This window comes from Onychostruthus taczanowskii, unplaced genomic scaffold (genome assembly GCF_017590055.1).
Source record: "Onychostruthus taczanowskii isolate IOZ18803 unplaced genomic scaffold, ASM1759005v1 scaffold3, whole genome shotgun sequence".
Lineage (NCBI taxonomy): Eukaryota > Metazoa > Chordata > Aves > Passeriformes > Passeridae > Onychostruthus > Onychostruthus taczanowskii.
In genome coordinates, this window is record NW_024500349.1 from 23,959,697 (window position 1) to 23,981,422 (window position 21,726).

The following is a 21,726-nucleotide window of genomic DNA, read 5'->3' on the forward strand; positions in this document are numbered from 1 at the left end:
GCTCAGTGGATGTACTGGATTTAATGGAATGCCAGAATGATGGAATGGTTTGGGCTGGAGAGGAACTGGAAGATCACCCATGGCAGGGACACCTTCCACCATTCCAGGCTGCTCCAAGCCCTGTCCAGCCTGGCCTTGGACACTTCCAGAGATCCAGGGGCAGCCACAGCTGCTCTGGGCACCCAGTGCCAGGGCCTCCCCCCCCTCACAGGGAAGAATTTTTTCCCCAAAATCCCACCTAACCCTCTTCCCCTTCAGCTTAAAGCCACTGTTGTTTAACCTGTGAGTGTGTCATCCCCTGTAGGTGACCCTAGAGCAGACGGCAAAGCCACCTACAGGATGTGAATTCTGCCAATTTGAGGAATAATTTGAGGAAGGGGTAAGGCCCTGGCACAAGTTGCCCAGGAGAATTTGTGGGGGGGCTCCTGGGGGGGTGGTGCTCATTCCAGGAAGAATCCAAGGCCAGGTTGAACAGGGCTTGGAGCAACTTGGGATAGTGGAAGGTGTCCGTGCCCATGGCAGGAAGTTGGAATGGGATGATCTTTGCCCAAACCATTCCAGGAGTCTGATTCTGGGAAATCTCGAAATCTGCCACACAAAAAACGAAGCAAATGAAAATGCCATGTGCCACGTGGAAGGAGCAGTCCCCAAACTCTCCAGCAAAGGCCGAGTCACGAGAGTCACTCTGAAGAAGATCTCCAGGCCCATCTAACCCAAGTCTTCATTTCAGGAATTTTTATGGGGTCATTCCAAAAGCTCCTCCATCTGTGCCTTCAGAGAGGGATAGTGGGGCACCTGGGGCAGCTGCTGGTAGGTGATTTCCCTCCATGGAGCCTTGCAGGGCACACGTAGGAGCTGTCAGGAATGCTAATATGGGAGCACAGGCCTCAACTGGAAATCTTAAAGAGGGGATTAGAACAGATGAGTCCTCACTTAGCTCTCCAGAACAACAGCAGAGATAAATCTGGCTGCTCCTTTGGAGGGTGTTAAAGGAGGATTTCCTGGGAGGTGGATCCCCTCAGTGGGGTGTTATTGTATGGGCTGTGGGGCGGGAAGGAATGGATTAAGGAACTGGCAATGGGATGTGGGGCCTTTGCCTGTGCTGACAATGGATCTGAGCTGGGGAGGGTGGAAAGCTGTCCATGGGTGTAGGAAATCAGGGCTGGCTCCTGGCTTTTTCCTGGAGGCCACACTGCTGCTCTGGGGATGAGAATTACTGCTCAGATGTTCAGCCATGGCTCTGCTGGGCCTCCAGGTGTGGACGAGGCAGAAGCTGGGTCACCCACACGCTGCCCAATCCTGTCCTGCAGTAAATAATGCCAATGCTGATAAGAAGTGTTATAAATGTTATATCCTGCCCAGAAATCACTCCTGGGTCCCATCATCCTCTTGACTTTCTTGAACATGCACAATCTTTTGCGCTCTTTCTTGTTACAGTGGGAATTTTGGGATGTTTTCCTTCCAATCTCCATGTTTGTTCTGTTGTGGATAATAGTGTTTGGGCATCACCACCAACCTTGGTGCTAATTTTGGGGATTGGTGGAAGCCTACACAGAGTTCAGGAACTGAGAGCTCAGCTAAACAAAGCAGAGAGAGATTCTGGGGAGGAATTGCAGGGTTTCTTTGAATTTCAGGGCCCATGTTTGCTCTTATTTTAATGCTAAGCGCAACACGCTCAGAGTCCTCTTGAATAAATGCATTTTTTAACCTAAGACATAAAATTCCCACTATCTGCAGATCCCCACAGTCTCACAGAGCTGCTTAGAGGTCAAGCACTGAGATGAAGATCTCCCAGGTGGTGAGTTCTACACACGGAAGGCAAATCTTTCACCCAAGCTGGTTAACCTCAGTTGGGTTAAATCAGTTTCTATGGCAGGGTAGTTTGTGCACTTGCCTGGGTGAGGTTCAAGGCAGGTTTGGCTTTTATCTTGGGTGAGGAGCTGAATTCAAGCTGTGAGGGTTGGAATGACTCCCCAGCACCTCCTGGATCACTTGTGGCTCTCCAATATTTTGTTGATGGTTTCTGGCCTGGCTGTGGCCTGTGAGCAGCAGGGCTGAGCCCAGCAGGTGTTGGAGCCCAGGCTGGGTCACTCTGGGATGTGGTTTTCCTGCTCAGATCAGCTCCAGAGGAGCCACCACCACCCTCTGAGGGAGTCCTGGTACACCACCAGCCTGGACCTGCTGATGTGCATCACCTGTGGTGACAGCGGGAAGAGGAGCCACCATCCCACACTGGGGTTCATCCCAAGCTGTCTGATCCCAATCAGGACCAAGCTTAGCTCATCTGCCATTTTAAGCCAGGCTAACTTCCCCACGTGCCCAGTCTGAGCTAAGAGCACCCTCCTTATTCTGGCAGCGTCCATGGAACCAAATAAAAGCCTAAAGCACCACGAGTCACAACCCTCACAAAAGAAGGTGCAGCCCTGCATTTACAAACCAGCAGTGAGCTCCAAGCCTCTTAAATATCAGAAGACCCATCCCTACCAAGAAAAGCCCAATATACTTCCAGCTTTTAGCCAACCACATTAGTGGTCAACCCCATAAAATGGGTAAATACATGTAGTGAATTATCCAGGGTGCTTGACGCAGTGACCTCACTGAGTTGCAGCACCAGTGATTACAGGCTCTTTTCCAGCTGGAATGCTGATCCATATGGTTTTAAATTGCATCTACCCCACTCTCCACACTCGGAATAATTGGTATTTTGTAGCCAGCACCAATGTAAGAGGCTTGTGCTGTACTGGTGGGTGTTGGAGCAAAGTGTATGTGAAAAATCAGGTTAAGTATGGAAATATGTTTGGAATCCTTAAAAAAAAAAAAAATCAACTCACAAACACCTTTTGAACTTTACTGTTTCTTTAAAAAAAATGACTTTAATGTCAGGTTGGTGTGAGGATTTCAGGGATGTCACAGTACCTTTAACATGTACTGGAAATATCCAAGGTGAGGCTGGATGGGGATCTGAGCAACCTGACCCAGTCCAAGATGTCCCTGCTCATGGCAGGGCTTGGACTAGGTGACCTTTAAAGGTCCCTTCCAAAATTCACCTCCATTTTCCTCCTTTTTTCCCCAATATTTTCCTTCAGATCCAGACCCTTTTCCAGCCGGCCCAGTTGGCTCTGGAGTGGGAAGAGGGAAAAGCAGGAAAAGGAAAAGCAGGAAAAGGGAAGGGCAGGAAAGAGGAAAGACAGGAAAGATCAGGAAAATACTTCCACTAAAAAAATGCTGACATCACCTCCATTTTCCTGCTTTTTTCCCAAACTTACTATTTTTCATCCCAATCCCTCTTGACCCTTTTCCAGCCGGCCCAGCTGGCTCAGAAGCAGGAAGAGGGAAAAGCTGGGAAAAGAGAAAAGCAGGAAAAGGAAAGAGCAGGAAAAGGGAAGGGCAGGAAAGAGGAAAGGTCATGAAATTGCTCCTGCTAAAAAAACACCAACATCACCTCAATTTTCCTCCTTTTTTTCCCATCCTATCCTGTGGTTTTCCCAAACTATCCTATAAATGAACAAAAGTGTTGATGACTGATAGGGCAGGAATGTTCTGGAGGCATTGACTGAAGTGAGGAGATTTTAGGGAGAGTTTTTAACTTTAAATGTGTTGCAGCTGGAAATAAATGATCTTTAAGGCCCCTTCCAACCCAAACCATTCTGTGGTTCTCTGACTTGATTCTTCTCACATATTGGTTATTGATTATTTGATTTAGTTACTGAGAACACTGAAAACACAGACCTGAGAACTAAGGTGGTGATTTTCTGCTGGTTGGGAAGTTCAGAAGTTCTGCCCTCTTGAGAACCAACTCCAGCAGACAAAATCCATTGTCTTTCCCAATGGAAAAACAATGAGATAGAGAATTTGATGATAAAACATTTGTATTCTGCTTACTCTTTCCTGATTCATGGAGACCACTGGTATCAGGGTGTGTTTGGGCCAGAGTTAGAATTAATAAAGCCATAAACAGAACTTTACAGAACTTAATATTTGCCTTCAGAGCCACCAGATCATGTCTGAAGTGTTCAGGTGCAAGTGATGGATCTTGAAGGAGAAGATCTCTTGCTCAGGGGAGCAAAATGCAAAGAATATTCTTAATTTTAGGCACTGGCCAAGGATTATAACTCAAATATAAATCTCACCAGAGTACCACAGAATGTTTCCCATAAAAACTGGGCTCCACAGAGCTCCCATCTATCCCCTCAGGACTCATTTACATTCTTCAAATTCATCTCTCAAGGAATCTGTATCTTAAATCCAATCAGAAAAGCAGATTGGAGATCTTGCATGAACAAAACCAAATTTCTCCACCAAACCCAACTGCACTGAAAAAAATTTTCACCCTTTATTTTTCTCTAAGAAAAATCTGTGCAATTTCCTGGGGGAACATCTTCGTGTCAGGACTCAGCAGTTGTAACTTGAGAATAAACCACAGATTTGGGTCTTATCTCCTACAGCTATCATTTTACAGAGCTGTGAGGTGGTTTTATGAATTTAGAGGGGTGTTTAGGTGACCACTGCCCAATTTTAATTCAGGATTTAGGCAGAATGAAGGAGTTTGGAGTTCATACCATGGCTAAGGTTAGTAACAAGGGCCAAAAAACCCTTAATATATTCTAGGAAATTCTGTTTTGCTTTATTTTTAAGAGTTGAAAATCTGATGGACCATGTAAGAGTCTGAATTTTTGGGCTGATTAAGTGTTTTATCTTGTTAATGTCAGACTATTTTTTTTTTTTTTTGAGAATACAAGAATCATTCAGCCTCAATAATATAAAAAACATTTTTATATTCTATAAAATGCTAACAGTGTGAGTCTATGATGGTTTAATGATTTTCTATTTTAGCACAAGATCACATTTAAAGAAATAAAATGCCTCATTTTCAATAATTTAAATTAAACTATCTGAAATGCGCAAAAATAAAAAAAAATTAAAAAACGTCAGGGAAAAAACAAAGTTGTGGAAGAATGCAGAACATACACTTTTTAAGGTTTTTTTTTTTTTTTTTTTTTTTTTTTTTTTTTTTTTTGTCAATTTTTTTTTTTTTTTTTTTTTTTTTTTTTGAGAATACAAGAATCATTCAGCCTCAATAATATAAAAACATTTTTATATTCTATAAAATGCTAACGGTGTGAGTCTATGATGGTTTAATGATTTTCTATTTTAGCACAAGATCACATTTAAATTAAAGAAATAAAATGCCTCATTTTCAATAACTCAAATTAAACTATCTGCAATGCACAAGAATAAAAAAAAAAATTAAAAAAGTCAGGGAAAAAACAAAGTTGTGCTTTTTTTTTCCCTTGGAAATTAAGGGGAACCTGCAAAACATCTCCAGTAGTTTGGTGCAGCTTCTTTTTCTGGTGGCAAACTGGCCCAGAAGAATAAATAAACACATTTTTGACAAGATACAATATCTCCTAGGCTGAATCTGGTGTGCTTAGCCTAAGGGGTCTCCAACTTTTTCATGGCTCCGGGTGAGCAGGAACATCTCCTGGTGCCCTCCCCACCCATTCACACTCCCACAATATCCCTGTGGCAACAGCTTCCCTGGGAAAGCAGTGTGATTAGGAAAGGATAAACCATCATTATTAGCTATCATTGAACTTGATTTAGCACCTGGAAATAAAGGGGAGGAAATCGTGCCAGGTGCTGAGTCAGCAAACTGCAGCCCTACCAGGGAAACGTTGCTGCCCTGTCCTTCAAACTGCACAGAAAGGCTCATGGAGGCCGATAAAAGTTCCTAAATTGTGTTTCAGGGCCCTACTTGTGACCTACTTTGGAATATCCAGGTGGTTCTGTGGTGGCTCCATGGGAAATGGAGAGGGGAGGAAGGAGGAGCTGCTCTGCTGGATCCAGAACCAGAACCAGAACCTCTCTTCTCTGCCTTGTTCCCCAAAACTGCTCCTGAGCGCTTTCTAGACTGCTTTTCTTCTCTGGGAAAGGTGAGATGAGTCAAATTGGAACAAAAAGTGAAAGCCAATTTCTGTTTCTCCAGTCAGGGCCCGCTCCCAGGGCTTGAGGACAGCTCTGCATTTCCCAGGATCTGGTGGCTTTCTGCATTTCTCCTTGTGTTTTCACAGCAGCCTACAAATATTTGGGTTGGAAGGTCAAAGATCATCCAGTGCCACCCCTGCCATGGCAGGGACACATTCCACTATCCCAGGTTGCTCCAAGCCCCATCCAACCTGGCATTGGGCACTTCCAGGGATCCAGGGGCAGCCACAGCTTCCATGGAAAATCTGTGCCAGTGCCTCTCCACCCTCTGTGTAAAGAACCTCCCAACATCTATAGAATTCACATTCCATAGATGGCTTTGCCATCAGATTTTAGGGTCACCTCCAGCCAAAGTTCCAGAGCTTCCCTGAGGTTCACCACGTCACCCTCCACCTCCTTGAAAAGCCTGCCCAGACCAAAACCAGCCCACAACAGTTTCCTTCAAGCCCTTCCCTGGAGCATTTCCACACTGTGAGATATCCACATCCCTCTTTTGTGGGCCCACCTGACAGTGGCCTCTCCAGGAGCACCTCTGTGACCCCTGGGAGCACAGGAGATGGGCAGGAGACAGAGCACCACACACTGCAGGGCTTCATGTCTTGGGGTCAGCTTCGCCCAACCCAGAGCTGCTTCACCCATCTCATGCTGTTTTCCAAAAAAATGCCATTTCTGTGCAGCTCCTTTGCACAGGAAAACTCCTCACCTACATCAGGTGGAGCTCTCTGACCCCTTTGCATCTCCCAAGATTTTGGAGACCCCCAAAACCTGCTTTCCTTCTATTCCTGCCTGTCCTCACTGCTCAGCCTTGAGTCAGCTGTGCCCTCATCATTCCTAGGAGCACATCATTCACCTGCACAACAGAAATCCAGAGTCACTCCAACCCCCTTGAGCCATTCCCTCTCCTGGTGACTGATCCCTGCTTCTCTCTTAACCCTGTGGATCTTCTCAGATGGGCAAGTCCTCACTTTGAAGGAGATGCTCCCAGAAAGATTAGGCTGAGGAAACAAGGAGTGAGAGAGGCTGAACCATCCAGGCACAGGATTCCTCCTGCACCAGAGCTCAGCAGGGATTGTGTTAAGCAATATCCTGCTGGAAAACTCCTGCTCTGCAGGAGACATTGCCACTTCCCTGCCATGCAAGCCCATCGCAGGAAAACCCAGGCAGGGCACCTTTATCCACCCTGGTTTTCCTTTATCTGCTCGAGGATGGAGAGGAGGGAAATCTCTGCTGGTTAAACAGGAATCCAACTGATGCCTCAGGTTTTAACTTTTATATTTTCAGATTCTGTGCTGCTTTAGTGTGTGGGTCTGAGCTTCACATCAGGGCATGGTGAGCTCTGTGCACAGAGCAGGGAGACAAAACAATTCCTGCTCCAGCTGGGCACCAAGGACAAATGATCCAAATCTCAGCCCAAGAGCACAAACCCCGTGGGCTGGAGAGAGAAAAACAAGCAGGATGGGAGTGCAGGGGCTGAGCTGGAATTGGACACTGAACTGCAATGTGCACATGGAGCAGAGCTGATCCCAGGGAGAGACCCCGGGAGCGCTCGTGCATTTTGGGACCATTTGGGTTCATCTTGGGGGCAGCCCTGGCTGGGCTCTGGTGCTGCCCATGGAGGAGATCCTTTGAATCAATCCCTGCTTTATTCTTTAGCTCTGTCCAGTCTCTGCTCTAGGTCAGCCTGCACAAGGCATCACAACCAGATGATCCCACAGCCCCTTCTGGCCTTAAAATCCCTCCTCTATTCAGCACTGCCAGCTCCGAACGCATCTCCCGGGAAAGAAAAGCCACATTCCCAGGCTTGGATCCCTCTTTGTCAGGAGGGAATAGAAGACACATTTTTCACTCTTTTTGGCCCTTTGGGACGCAGCAAACACATTTATGTCCTCAACCAGCCAAACCCACCCAGGCACGGCGCTCCACGGCTCCGGAGCCACCCCAAATCAGCCCCCAGCTCATCCCCCTTCCCCCCAGCATCCGGGTGAAGGCGACCAAGCCTCTTCTGTCGCTGTTTCCCTGCTTGGCTCCCGTCCATGCGTGTGTGTGTGTGTGTTTGTGCCTCCCGTGGCGCGCCAAGGGCCCGTTTGGGGCCGGGATTCTCCCGGGACAAAGGGATGCTAATTCAGCTCCCTCTGCTGTTCCCTTTTGTCTAGGGCTAGCTCCCACGCTTGGACTTGGCACTCTCGGGATGCGGCAGAGGGAGCTCCTTGTTGCCACCAACCTGAGCCCGCTTTGGGGAATGTACCCAGCAGGGAAAGGGGAAGGAGGGGAAGGGGGGGGGAAGGAAATAAATCCATAATTCCGCGCAGCGCTCCCTGCCAGCGCGGCGCATTGTGAGCGCAGCCCGAGGCAGAAGGTTCCAGTGCCTCCCGCCCGCCGGGAGAGACGCCACTGGTTTTGTAGCCACGGGCTGTCTTGTTGCTTCTCCCTTCCCTGATCCCCTGTCTAGTGGTTAAGTAGCCAGGGGAAAAAAGAAAAAAAACAAAAAACAAAACAAAACAAAAAAAAAAAAAAAAAAAAATAAAAAAAAAAAAAAAAAAAAATAAAAAAAAAAAAAAAAAAAAATAAAAAAAAAAAAAAAAAAAAATAAAAAAAAAAAAAAAAAAAAATAAAAAAAAAAAAAAAAAAAAATAAAAAAAAAAAAAAAAAAAAATAAAAAAAAAAAAAAAAAAAAATAAAAAAAAAAAAAAAAAAAAATAAAAAAAAAAAAAAAAAAAAATAAAAAAAAAAAAAAAAAAAAATAAAAAAAAAAAAAAAAAAAAATAAAAAAAAAAAAAAAAAAAACGAAAAAAACCCCCCAAAAAAACCCCAAAAAACCCCAAAAAAACAAAACAAAACAAAAAAAACCCAAGAAAATAAAAAGAAAAACTTAACAAAAAAACCCACAGAAACCCCCAAAAAGCCCCCCAAAACCCCACCAAAAATAATAAAATACAAAATAACAAAAAAAAAGAAAAAACCCACAAAAAAAAAAAAAAACCAAAACCACAAAACCCAAAAAAAAACCCCTAAAAAACCCCACCAAAAACAATAAAAGAAGAACCCCACAAAAAACCCCAAACAAACAAAAAACCAAAAAACCAAAAACTAAAAACCAAACCAAAAAGCCCCTGCATGTCACGGTTGACAGATGAGTGGGAGGCGGGGGGAGCACAGAGAGCAAACGGGATCAGCTCCTGGAATTGCTGCCATTTCCTTTTCCCCATCGCTCCTCTCAGGTTTGCAGCCTGCGCCCGGTGTTGGATGTTTGTTTCCAGCTGTTTCCAGCTGTTTATGTGGGCTGTCTCCTCTCCAGATGTGCGAGAGCCAGATCTTTATCCCGGGCTCATTGTGCAGGTAGGAAGCTGATGAGGTCAGAGCCTCTAAGGAACCCCAAAAAACGCTTGAGCCCACGGAGCCGAGGGCACTGGGCACGGAGAGGCAGATGCAGCCAGGTGTGATGTTATCCACAGTCTCCTGGGTGCCATCCCTGCCCAGGCCTTGTCCTTGGACACCTCAGAAGTCACCAGAGGATGAAGCGACGCCTCTGATGGTCCTACCTGGCTCCAGCAGCAAGAGAAGGAGCTCCTCACCATCTCAGTGCACTCCTGCTCCCAAAAGCTGAGGGATAACACCTTGGCACCTTGCCTCAGCATCTCTGTTTGCTGCCTGGTGACCTGCAGCTCTTGCCAAGGCTCAGGGGGAGCTGCAAGCCCCCCAGGACTCTGTGGGCTGCAGCCACAGCTCCTCCAGACCTCCCCAAAATGCTTGTCCAGCCTGCTGCAGCTCCAACACGCTGCCTGCACGGAGTTAGCTCCCCAAAACCCAGGTGAGGAATGCTGCAGCCGAGAATTTGGGCTGGAATGGGCTCATCCCCTAACCCTGTGCAGCAATCCCCACTCCAAGCTCAATTTCCACGGCCACTAAACCCAACTGGAGCTCCCGTCTCGAGGCAGGACATGCCAGCCTTTCCCCCAGCAGCGCTGGCAAACCTCTGGCCCGCAGGATTCGTGCATCCTGCCGGCTGAGCGGAGCTTGCACAGTCACATTTCCAATCCTGATCCTTCCAGTTTCCTTCCCCATAGTTACAGGGCAGAGTTTGTAGATCTCCGTTGTTGATACCAGGGCAGCTGCCCAAATTGCCATTAGCGAGGAGGTAGACGGGGTGTGGCTGGAAATCAGATCCTCTTGGGAAGAGTTTCATGAGAGAGCAGAGAGTACCTCCTACATGTAACAAACCTCCTGGATGGATCAGTATCTTGTGGCTTTCTGCTCATGCCTTACTTTATTGCAGGAGTGGAGAAGGCTGATCCAGAGCAGGGAAAAGGAGGAGGGAGTCTCCAAACTCCGTTTGGCTCGGAGACAACTGAGATGCCAGAATGCCATCAGGAAAATATGACCAGATCTGCTAAATGTATTAATTTTAAATCATTATGAGATGTTGTTAGGCCTTGAATAGCAAGGGACTGGCTGCATTCAGTGGTCCAGGAGATCCTTTCCATGTGCCATGGGGTTCCATTATTAAAATGGCCTCTCCAGCTGTGGCTGGATGTCAGGATTGCTTTCTAACAGGAGAAATGTGAGGGGTGGGAACAACTTTCCCCCAAAATGGGCCTCTAAGAAGCACCCATGGAAGTCTGAAGCTGTAGCCCTAGGCTCCCTCTATAGTCAATGGAGAGAAATAAACATCTTGCTATGATTCATGTTATCCTGAGATAGGTGTCTGAGATAGGTCAGATGAATTGCTCCCCGGAGATGCCGACTGCTCTCCACTGACTACAAAGGGAGCCTGGGGTGACTCGCCCAGACTTTGACAGCTAACTCTGGGAGATGAGATCAGGCCCATCAGGGAGCCTGGGGAGTGATGCTGTTATGACACAGCAAGAAAAAAATACGGAGGAGACTTGTGACTCCAAGGGATTATAACTGAATTTAAAAGTCTTGTTCCATTCTTGCCTGATCTGGGGAAAAACTCGCACGGATTGCACCAGACATGAGATGAGCTTCCTCATCCACAATGGTGAAGAGTCAACCCTTGAACACAGCTTTGTTTGGGCTTTCTTGAGAGAAAGAAGACATGGGGCTTATCCCCAAAATGTCTGGAGTCCACAATAAACCAAACTTCACAAATGAGCCGAGCCCAAAATCAGCCTGACAGCAAAGGTGACAGTGCCCAGCATTCCACAAGAAACTGGATGTGATTTGAATCCCACCTCTCTCAGGAGCTAGACAGATGCCTGCTCTGCCCTTCATGTAGTCCCTGGGAGCAATAGTATTCTCATCCAGAGCCAGTCTCCCTGGATTCCCTCCGTGATTGATGGAGACGTGTGGAAACGTCAGGGTGTGAATAATTTAATCCAAACTGTCTGGAATACATCAGATGAATCATGCCCTGGAGGACCCCAGCAACAACTGGAACTACCTCGACCTGTCTCACTGTCTGGCATCAAGGACTCAAAGTTTTGCTGACCCACTGCTCTTCTTCAGGCCCCAGTTTTAACTTTTTAGGAAGTCTAAGCAGCAAAGAAAATGGTCAGTGCTAGAAGAGAAGACAGAGGGGCTGGTTGTCAACACCAGAGCAGGGGAGGAGATTTGTTAAGAGGAGGCTGTCTATCTCTTGGTGATATGTCAAGGTAAAATGTCCTTTGGGAAGAGATGTTGCAGTCAAATTCAGATTTTGGGTTCATTCCAGAAGTCTCGAGGGGAAATTCTCCAGTCTGGATCACGCAAGAAGCCTGCTTGGATAATGACAGTCACGTCAGGCCATGAACAGGCATTGTGTGCTCTGCTGTGGGAAGGAATGAGGCACTGGAGATCCAGGGATTTCAGATCCCTGCTGGTAACACGCTGTTAGTGCTGCCCCTCTCCACTGCCAGGGACCTTCAAAGGGGTTATTTGGTATCACTTCCTGAAGGACACTGTAGGACAGTGTCATCTGCAGGAACATGGTGAGCGAAGACCATAGGAAATGTTTAGGCTTTGTGGTCATTCTGGGTAAGATGACAGGGAGATCCCATCCCACCTTGATTTGAGATGGAAGTGCTGGAAGGCCCTATCACCTCCCAGTTTAACAGCAAAGCAATGCAGTGGTCTGAAATACTCCATATTTCATCCCATGCTCAGCCTGGTGGGTGCCCAAAGAGGGGCTGCACCAGAAAGGAGACTCAGGAGAAAAGGAGACTCAGGGGTGACTTTATCACTCTCTACAACTCCCTGAAAGGTGCCTGTGCTCAGCTGGGGCTGGGCTCTTTCTCCAGCAGCACTGACACAACCAGAGCACACAGCCTCCAGCTGCACCAAGGGAATACAGGTTGGATAGCAGGAAAACGTTTTTCACAGAAAGAGTGATAAACTTCTGGAATGGCTGCCCGGGGAGGTGGTGCAGTCACCATCCCTGGGTGTGTTTAACAAAGCCTGGATGTGGCATTGGGGGCCAGGGTTCAGTTGAGCTGTTGGGGCTGGGTTGGACTCCATGGTCTTGAAGGTCTCTTCCAACCTGGCCATTCTGGGAATTCTGTGGATTCTGTGAATTCAGTGAAAGGACAGGGCTTTGCTGGACACAGACAGGATTAACCCCAAGGGACACGAGCAGAGGGTCACACCACCACTGCTGTGACTCTCGACATTTGCCTCGGAGCGGGGTCAGTGGCCAGCCATTATTTCCGGAATGAATTTATGCCCCACGGGCCTCGGTCACCCATTAGGCTCTCATTTGTCCGCTGGGGGATTTGATGTACATCCTCACAGGGCACATCCCATGGGTGCAGAGCCACGGGACACCCGTGCCCCGGCTCCTTCCCACCCCCTCGTGCTCCCAGTGCGCACAGAAAGGGCTTCCCAAGGCTGCACACGAGTGTTAAAGTCTAATAAACAAGCCCTGCCGGCCGGGGCTGAAAGAATCCGAGCCCTCTCCAACAAAGCATTTAATCCAGTTTGGCGTAACCTTTGACATTATTAGGGATCGCAGTGACCCTAATCCAATCAGATTGATTAACTAAAGCGGAGACCCCATAAGCAGACCCCCCTCTGGCCTCTGCTATTTAGTCCTGACCAAACAGTGGGAGAGACGTGCCGTATTTACACCACAATGGGTCGGCGCTGAGAACCTGTTTCATTACAGAGAGACTTAAACTCCCATTACTCCATCAATGTATCATTCTTCAATAGTTCATTAAAAGCTGCTCCTCCACAATAACTATTAACCATTTCTCAGCCCAGCTGGCAGGTTTAAAGCCCTGGCCAGTCTTTAGCAGAAGGAGGTGGGAGTGAGTGAAAGAAATAGATAGACAAGGGCTCCCTTTTTAAATTTAAACGAACAGCGGGCTTAAATAGTTGGAGGTAATTTACTTTTATTGAATGGGGGGGAGGAGAGAGAGGAAACTTTTATTTTGACTTAATTATGTGCTGAGGTCCTTTAAAGAGACAGGGCCATGATAAGCTTTAATTGTATTACTTCTCTGGAGATTGGTTCATATTTTTGCCCAGAGGAGTTTCAAAGAGAGCTCACGCGGCACCGAGAGACTCTAAACTCAAAGCTTAAGCATGAACAGCCTCTTCAGGCAACAAAAGCTAAAATAAAGGCAAAAGGCACAATTCCCAATGCATGGCACTTCAGCTAGAGATGGAAAATGCCTGTCAGGTTGCACTGCTCACTTTCTGCTGTCGGTGATGAGGTGGCCTTCTCCTACATCCTCTAAAGTTTTATCCTGCGTCTTTTCAGAGGCAACTCAAAAATCTTCCCTTCTCCTTGGTAAACTGAAAGGTGCAACAACTGCATTAAAAACTGCCAGGCCTCTCAGACAAGTGGCTGAGCATGAGCTGTGGCTCAGTGGTCACTTCAGGTCATGTGGCCATTGCCATGGTTTTCTCCGCTTCATAAAATACAGGTGGAGAAACAAATAACAGTATTTTCCCTTTCAATATTACAGGATTTTTCCTTTTGATTATTTTGTTGCAAAAATTTAAGTGGGAGGTTCTTCCTACTGTCCAGAAGTTGAGATTTGAGCTTCTGGCATACTAGAAGTGAGTTGTAGTGTCTTTAGATCAGAAACGATAAGCAGAATAAGTTTAGGTAGAGAGAAAGAGATCAGACTCAACTCTTTCTCCATACACGAATCCTGGTTTTTGCATTCCAAGTAGTCCAAACTGACCAAAACTCCCATTTCCTGGGGATTTGCAAGGAAGACCCAGCAGTGGCACCTGTCTGAATGTTTCTCCATGAAGCTGCACTCCTGCCCATACACTCCCAAGACCACAGAGGAGGAGAAAAACCCCGTCCCACAGCCCTGACCCTAAAGCTCATCTCGTTACACCCCTGCCATGGGCAGGGACACATTCCACAGGCAGAGACACCTTCCACTTTCCCAGGTTGCTCCAAGCCCATCCAGCCTGGCCTTGGACACTCCCAGGGATAGAGAGTCCACACCTCTCTGGATAATTGAATAGGGAAGTACTCAAACAGGGTGGGATGAGGGATTTCTCCTCTTCCTCTGCCCTGGGTGACACACAAAGAGCAAGAAGGATTTAGGGTCAAGTGTTGCCTTCAACAGCAGCAGGACAGGATCCCCTGGACATCACCATTCCCTGGTATCTAAGCTCATCAATGCCATTCCTGTTTAATGTGTGATTCACTCCAAAATCCCAGAATTGCTAGGGTTGGAAGAGACCTCTGGAGATCAGGCCTGGCTAAAAAAAAATTATACATAAATATAGTCTTAGCTAAAACATATGGGAGCTTTTTCCATAAAAAGTCTGATGGGGGAAAAGAGTCTGGTCTTAGATGAGATATCAGAACATGGCTCTTAACAGGACCAGAGTCTGGTGACAGTTTGGCACTGCTGAATCACAGCTCAAGCCTAGTCCTGAATGAGCAATGAGCTACCACAGCAGCAAGGGCAGTCAGATTGTGAGGCAGCCTCAGCAAGATTTGGGCCTGGAAAGGATTTCCTGAAGGCATTAAAATCGACCCTTTTCAGTGAAAGGAGTGCAGATAGCCTGTGAGGCAAAGGGGAGATGCTTTAGGAGCCACTGAGGGAGGATGGGAACCCCACTGCCTCCCAGGACAGCTGCACTCAGATCCTGGGTGACTTAAAATCCAAGCTGCAAAACAGATTTTTGCTTCCTTGCTTTCTCTGTCTCCTTTTCCCCTTCTCTCTTTCTGGGTAGGAGCTCAAGTATGTTCCTACCCTGGGGGATCTGCCGCACAAGAATGCGACTGAGCTGTTTTTTTTTCTCCCCCCCTCCTGCTGTAGGTGAAGCAAAACTGAAGGGTGGTTTGATTCTCCCTCAAGGAACAACATTCTTCAGTTATGAAATCGTCCCAGTCTCCTCTCCCTCCCCGAGCCTGGCTACAGAGAGCCTCCAGTGTGGAGCAGGGACAGACCCTTGGTGCCGGCACTGTGGGAGATAAGGGAATTTGGCAGATCGTGGGATTGGGGTTCCTCCGGTCAGGAGGGAGGTGAGGAGCAGTTTATCCACGAGGATAATTGCTACCGGAGATGTGGGGTGTAAAGTCCCAGACTCTCTGGGAGAGCATTGCCCAGAGAGGTCCAGACCCTTGGTGCCGGCACTGTGGGAGATAAGGGAATTTGGCAGATCGTGGGATTGGGGTTCCTCCGGTCAGGAGGGAGGTGAGGAGCAGTTTATCCACGAGGATAATTGCTACTGGAGATGTGGGGTGTAAAATCCCAGACTCACTGGGAGAACATTGCCCAGAGAGGTTGTGGACTCCCCATCCCTGGCAGTCCTCAAGGCCGGGTTGGATGGGGCTTGGAGCAACCTGGTCTGGGGGAAGAAAATGCCCAAATCTGTTCTGAGTAATGCAGTGGGGGGAAAACTCAAAAATAAACCAGATGGGAAGCACTGCAGAGCATACCCCAAGGTGGGTAAAGATCAATTACATACAATATGAAAATATTCCAGATGCTCCCTCTTTCATATGAGGGAGGAAAGGAAAGGAAAGGAAAGGAAGGGGAGGAAGGAAGGAAGGAAGGAAGGGAGGAAGGAAGGAAGGAAGGAAGGGAGGGAGGAAGGAAGGGAGGAAGGAAGGAAGGAAGGAAGGGAGGGAGGAAGGAAGGGAGGAAGGAAGGAAGGAAGGAAGGGAGGGAGGAAGGAAGGGAGGAAGGAAGGAAGGAAGGAAGGGAAGGAAGGAAGGAAGGGCCCTTTTGTGCTAAAGGGAAAGGTAAAACTTATCCCAGACTTAGTGAGACCAGCAGGAGCAGGCTGGATTTTAAAAGACACCCAACAAGTTCAAAGGATGATAATGGAGTTCTCACAGGCTCCTACCAACTTATAAGGGAAAAGACCAGATACTTAAGCTTAGCTTATGGCTTAAATCTCACAAGATTCAACAACCTAGGACAAAAAATTTGTAAGAGTTCCCACTTCTATCAAAGGGTGCAGAAACAGGTGCCTGAATTTGCACCCTGTCCTAATTTACTGTGTTCACAACCAAGGTAAGCAGAAGCATTAATTGATGGTGATTTCCCCAGGCCTTTGATCTTCATTGTATTCCATGATAGTATAAAAACTGTTATTATCTGAGAAGTCCAGTCCCTAGGAACCATCCCCAACAGCCCAGCATTTCCCCTCTGCCATCCTCTAGAGAGCTGAAATCACAGCACGGGCTCAGAAAAGGAGCCAGGTCCAGCTTGAGCACTGCAAACACAGTAACCCCCTGTGCTCATTCCCAGGGGTGCAGGATCATGGGATAACTCATGCTGAAAGGGACTCAGGGAGGTCTCCAGTCCAACCTCCTGCTCCCAGCTGGAACTGAGATAACCCCACTCCTTTATCCAGCTCAAGCCCTGTCTCTTGCAGGACATTTCACAGGATTTTTTTCAGAAGGGAACAAGCTCACGGGAGGTTTCTCAAGATCTCTGCTGCCACATCCATCCTCCCAAACCCGCAGCTCCTCACTCACCTTTATCCAGCACGGGCCCAAAGATGGCTAAGCTGTCGTTGACAGTGGTGCAGTTCCACCTTCTGCCCCGAAACTGATGTTGGCACTCCTGGATGCCGATCTTTACACCTTCTGCCACGCTGGGCATGATCTCCACGTAGTTCCGACAGAAGCGCAGCTGCTTGGGCACCAGGCCCGGGATGCTCCCGCAGAGGATGGGCTGAGTCCCCAGGGACGAGTACTGGTGACCAATGGCCAGGGACCTGGGCAAGAAAAATGGGAAAAGAGATGCAGTCAGGCTGGGTTTTACCTTTGTGCTTGGTTAAGAAGAATGGGGACAGAATATATCAACATCTTTAGTTTCTCTGCATTCCTCCTCACCAGAAAACATTATTTTCATTGTTATCCTTCCCCAAAATATCTCCTGCAGTTCCTCACATGACCAGCAAGGCAAAAAATACTATTTTTAATATCTTCCTGCCCTTTTCTTTATTCTCCCAAAGCCTTAATTCATCATTGTGCTGTGAAATATGTCCGTCCTTCCTTCCTTCCTTCCTTCCTTCCTTCCTTCCTTCCTTCCTTCCTTCCTTCCTTCCTTCCTTCCTTCCTTCCTTCCTTCCTTCCTTCCTTCCTTCCTTCCTGAAACCAGGGGTCCAAACATGCATTTCTTTCTCTGAGACACAAGCACACCTGTACAAGATGTTTTATAGGAAATTTTGGCAGCTGAGTCACAAGCACTTTCAGAGCTACCCAAAGGAATAACTCCAGCAGCTGAAGCCATTGAGCTCTGAGTCTCTGGAAAGGCAGCACCAAGAATTTGGAATGGAGAACAGCATCATTCTGTGGGGCTTTGGTTAAAGTGAGGGGAGTGAAATTAAAGGCAAACCAAACCAACAACCAAAAACCAATCCCAATTAAACTTGAGTGGAAACTCAGTGCTCAGCCCAGTGAAAGTCTTGAAAGGAGTGTCCATGAACCTTTATGTTGGTGAAGCCTTGGAGACAAACAAGTCAGCTCTGCAGGGAGATCAGCAGATATGCAGCTAATTAGATAGATTTTTAAAGTGTTTTTTACTGGTGCTTCTAATAATAACCTTGATTACTAAAACTGAAGGGATTTTTAGAGTATAATTTCCTTTTCTTCTAATTAAATCTCTTGATTGTCTTTTCTGCCCTGAATTAATGACAAAGAGGAACCTGCCTGGGCAGTGTGTATTTCTGTTTACATTCATTTTTTGCTGTGTGGTTTTCATTAGGGAACAGCCTGGTGTGTTTGAATTATCAACAGGGCTGTCAGGGAATAAAGCCTTCACTCTCTTTTGCTCTGACTTAAAAAATAACACAAGAATTCTATCGTTGCCAAAGTCCAGAAGAAAATTAGCTTGACTTTAGCAGTTCTCTAAGCTAGGATAAAAATTATTTTAAAATTACTTTGTTTTAAAGAGAAGGGTCCTTGCAGCCAATTAACTCCTTTCCTGGAGAGGATCTGGTCAAGAGGGGACAGAAGTGAGAAGAAGGTGACATTCACATGGTCAGGAGCCACACAGGAGCCACATCTCAAGGGCTTTGCCAGCTTCAGAAAATTAGCTTGACTTTAGCAGTTCTCTAAGCTAGGATAAAAATTATTTTAAAATTACTTTGTTTTAAAGAGAAGGGTCTTTGCAGCCAATTAACTCCTTTCCTGGAGAGGATCTGGTCAAGAGGGGACAGAAGTGAGAAGAAGGTGACATTCACATGGTCAGGAGCCACATCTCAAGGGCTTTGCTAACTGCAGGCTAAGCCTTACAAATCCATCCTTCCCAAGCAAATAAGGACATCCATTTCTGGATCCCAAATGGCTCCAGCTAGGAGTTTAGAACCTGGATAATCAGCTCAGCCAAGAAGATGCCCTCCATTAAATGAACTTTAGACAGAGAAGGTGGAAGGTTTGTGGAAAAGCAAAGGATTTCCAGCTGATTTCCTGAACTTAGATGCCTCTTTCCAGCTCTGCTGGACTTCTGGGAGATGATTAATCTCAATATTAGAGGACAATTCATCCTACCCCAGGCAGGGAGGCTGAGATGGATGGCATGAACTGCCCTCCAGAAGTGCCCCTTTTTTCCATCACATTAAAAGGGAGGAAGGAGCTCACCCTGACCCGAAATTGTGTCCCTGTCACTCACACTCCAATGCTTGCTGGGGTGTCTCCAGCTGATCTGCCGACCCCAGGCTGCTTTTGCAATCAGAGAGAAGCAGACATTTCCAGGCCACGCTTCCCCTGCCCAGTTCAGGTGTGTGCTCTGGGCTGGGGTGAATCATGGCCTGGCCCCCAGAGGCTGTGCTGGCGAGACTCAAACCCCCCTGGGTGGCTGGGGCATGTCTGCACCCTGGAAATCTCCAGGTGAATCACTCCATGATCCCTGACAACGAGGACGGGTAAGTTCCTTGAAACTATCCCACCCAGGAAAGTTCAGCCCTGGGTTGAAGGCCACGCAGAGGAGCTCAGCTGGAGGAAGGAGACAAGTTTCTGCAGGAACCCACAGGAGAAAACTGAGGAAAGGACCCATTAAACTCATTTTCCTTATCTCAGTGGCTAGATATGGGTTTTTTTGAGCTTCAGATTAATTCAGGGTACACAGCTGGCAGAATGCCATCTGTGAAATGGAGCCCGTGCCAAGTGTACATTTTTGTTTCTCTGTTAAATATTATACAAAGCACTGGACCAAAATTTCTGGACTAAAGACACCTTCTAAAACATTGTTTCAGGCTTCAGAGGACTTGCTGAGTTACCTCTGTCACCTTGGGTGCCACATACCCGTATTTTAATCCTTTGAACTCCCACAAGACTGGGACTTAGGAGGTATTCCCAGCTTTAGGATTGGGAGATAAGTGGTCCTGTCTCTGTAAACCATCTGGAGAGATTCCTTCATTGGTCTCCAGGGAAAAACATTAGTTTACTTGTTCCTACTCATCCTCCAGCCACTGACTACAGGGAGTCAAAAATGTGGATGTTTTCTGGTGTCTGAGATTAACTTTGTGGGAACATCTGTACAGTTTGTTTCCACATCAACTACAGTCACCAACATCCTTCCTAAAGCTTTCCAAAGTCCCTTACCCACTTCCCAACAAAGATAAAGCATCCACTGAGTTACCATCAACCTGCTGCAGGCTCCATCCACAATGCTGTGAAGCCAGAAGGATTTTCTGACCTATATCAGTAGGCCCCTGATGGAGTTTAGGATTCCAACCTCATAAACTTTAATCATATGAACAGCCAAACTCAAGCCTATCTCTGGGTTGTTTTTTTTTTTTTTTTTGGTGGTTACTACAGTGGTAAAATGAAAATACCAGTCATAGAAAGAGGAGTTTATAGGTTGGTGCCCTCAAATATTCGTTTCCGTTGCTGGGAAGATTATCTAAGATTAAAAAAAAAACCCCAAAAACATATAGAAATACCTCTAATTGCTTTTTCACACTGCTCCCTGCTCAGTACAGCAGGGAAACAGTCACACCTCACTTTGATCTGCGTTACAGTCTGGAAAGTTTAATCTGCAAAAGACAATCTCCAGCAAGAGCCTTGTTCTCAAGGTGTCATCAGGCCCCAATACGGTGCAATGCAAATTTGGCGTTTCATGGGGCACTGTGGGGCCACTAGACCCTCAGCTGGAGGTGCAGGGTGGAATCTCAAAGCATCTCCCCGTGAGCAGTGGCTCTGCTGTTGAGCAGAGCTGAGCACCTTCCTCTCCTCCTCCTCCTCCTCCTCCTGCTCCTGGCTCACTCGCAGCTCCTGGAGTGTGATAACATCTCCCCGAGCACCCTCTTTTGGTTTCTACTTTGCTTCCAGGTGTAAACACTTTCTCCCTCTCTAAAGTCAATTTATCTTTACGAGAACCCAGTTCTTTCAGCTCCCTGTCATTATTATTGATCATCAGGTGGGAACCTTATGAACCTTCCAACCTTCTCCTCCACCCAGAAAAAACCCAACAACAATCCAACAACCAAACCTTTAGAAAAGATTTGGAAAGTCTATAAAGATCAGAATCTCATTTCAGAGTTGCTCAACTCTCTCGTAGCTCCCATCATTCATTTTTTTTTCTCACTGTTTCCAATGATCAAACCTGGCATTTGCATTTTTCCACTCTCCTGAGTTCTCCTCCTAAACAATCTCCTTCATGTGGGTAATTTTGAAAATGTGGTGTCGAGAAATGGGCTGAGTGTCATCTACTGTGGTCTAACCAGGCATCACCTTCAAATTCCCTAAGCACCACCACTTCCTGGATGCACTGACCCCAACCTCTCCTTTTCCGTGGAGAATTCCTGAAGCTCTCAATTTTACAAACACACTCATGCCCAGAACAGGCTCTGCTCAAGTCTGAACCAAAGGAAAGGGTCAAAGAGTTGTTCCTTTCAAACCAATCAGGCTTTTCTTCCCATTAGCGCAGGAGGAGCCATGAAAACACTGCTCTGTATGTCCACAGCCAAAGTTCTTAGCTTATCTTTAAGCCTTGCATGCCCTGAAGTGTTTAATTCAACCTCCAGTGAGCATTTTTCTTTGCCAACACACCTAGAGAGCTCTTCATTTCCCTTATCTCAATCTATCTGCTCCTTCAGCAGAGCCGTTGTAAATAAGTACCTGGCCACCTTCTTAATAAATTACATGTACCCTCCCTCTTGGAATGGACACCCCAGCCAGGTTAGGAGGGAGAAATATGCAGGAAATACCTGCTCAGAGGTTTTTTCAGAAAAAGAGAAGGTTTCAGCTCTGGATGACCTCATTGTTCAGCACCACTCTGCTGACTTTTCAAGGTCACCACCTTCTCGGCGTGTCAAAAGTCCTTGACACATCAGGAGCAGCGTGTGGAGACTCCTACAGCTGCTTGCTTC

The 21,726-nt window shown here is 46.8% G+C and overlaps 1 protein-coding gene across 1 annotated transcript in view; it reads right to left on the reverse strand.

Moving 5' to 3' along the window:
* Nucleotides 1-21,726, reverse strand: part of WNT3A (Wnt family member 3A) — an 88,956-nt gene that overhangs the window by 21,430 nt on the left and 45,800 nt on the right. Inside the window, exon 2 of the mRNA XM_041408621.1 lies at nt 16,886-17,127. Within this exon, the coding sequence (XP_041264555.1) occupies nt 16,886-17,127 (242 nt within the window). The remainder of the gene's footprint in view (nt 1-16,885; nt 17,128-21,726) is intronic.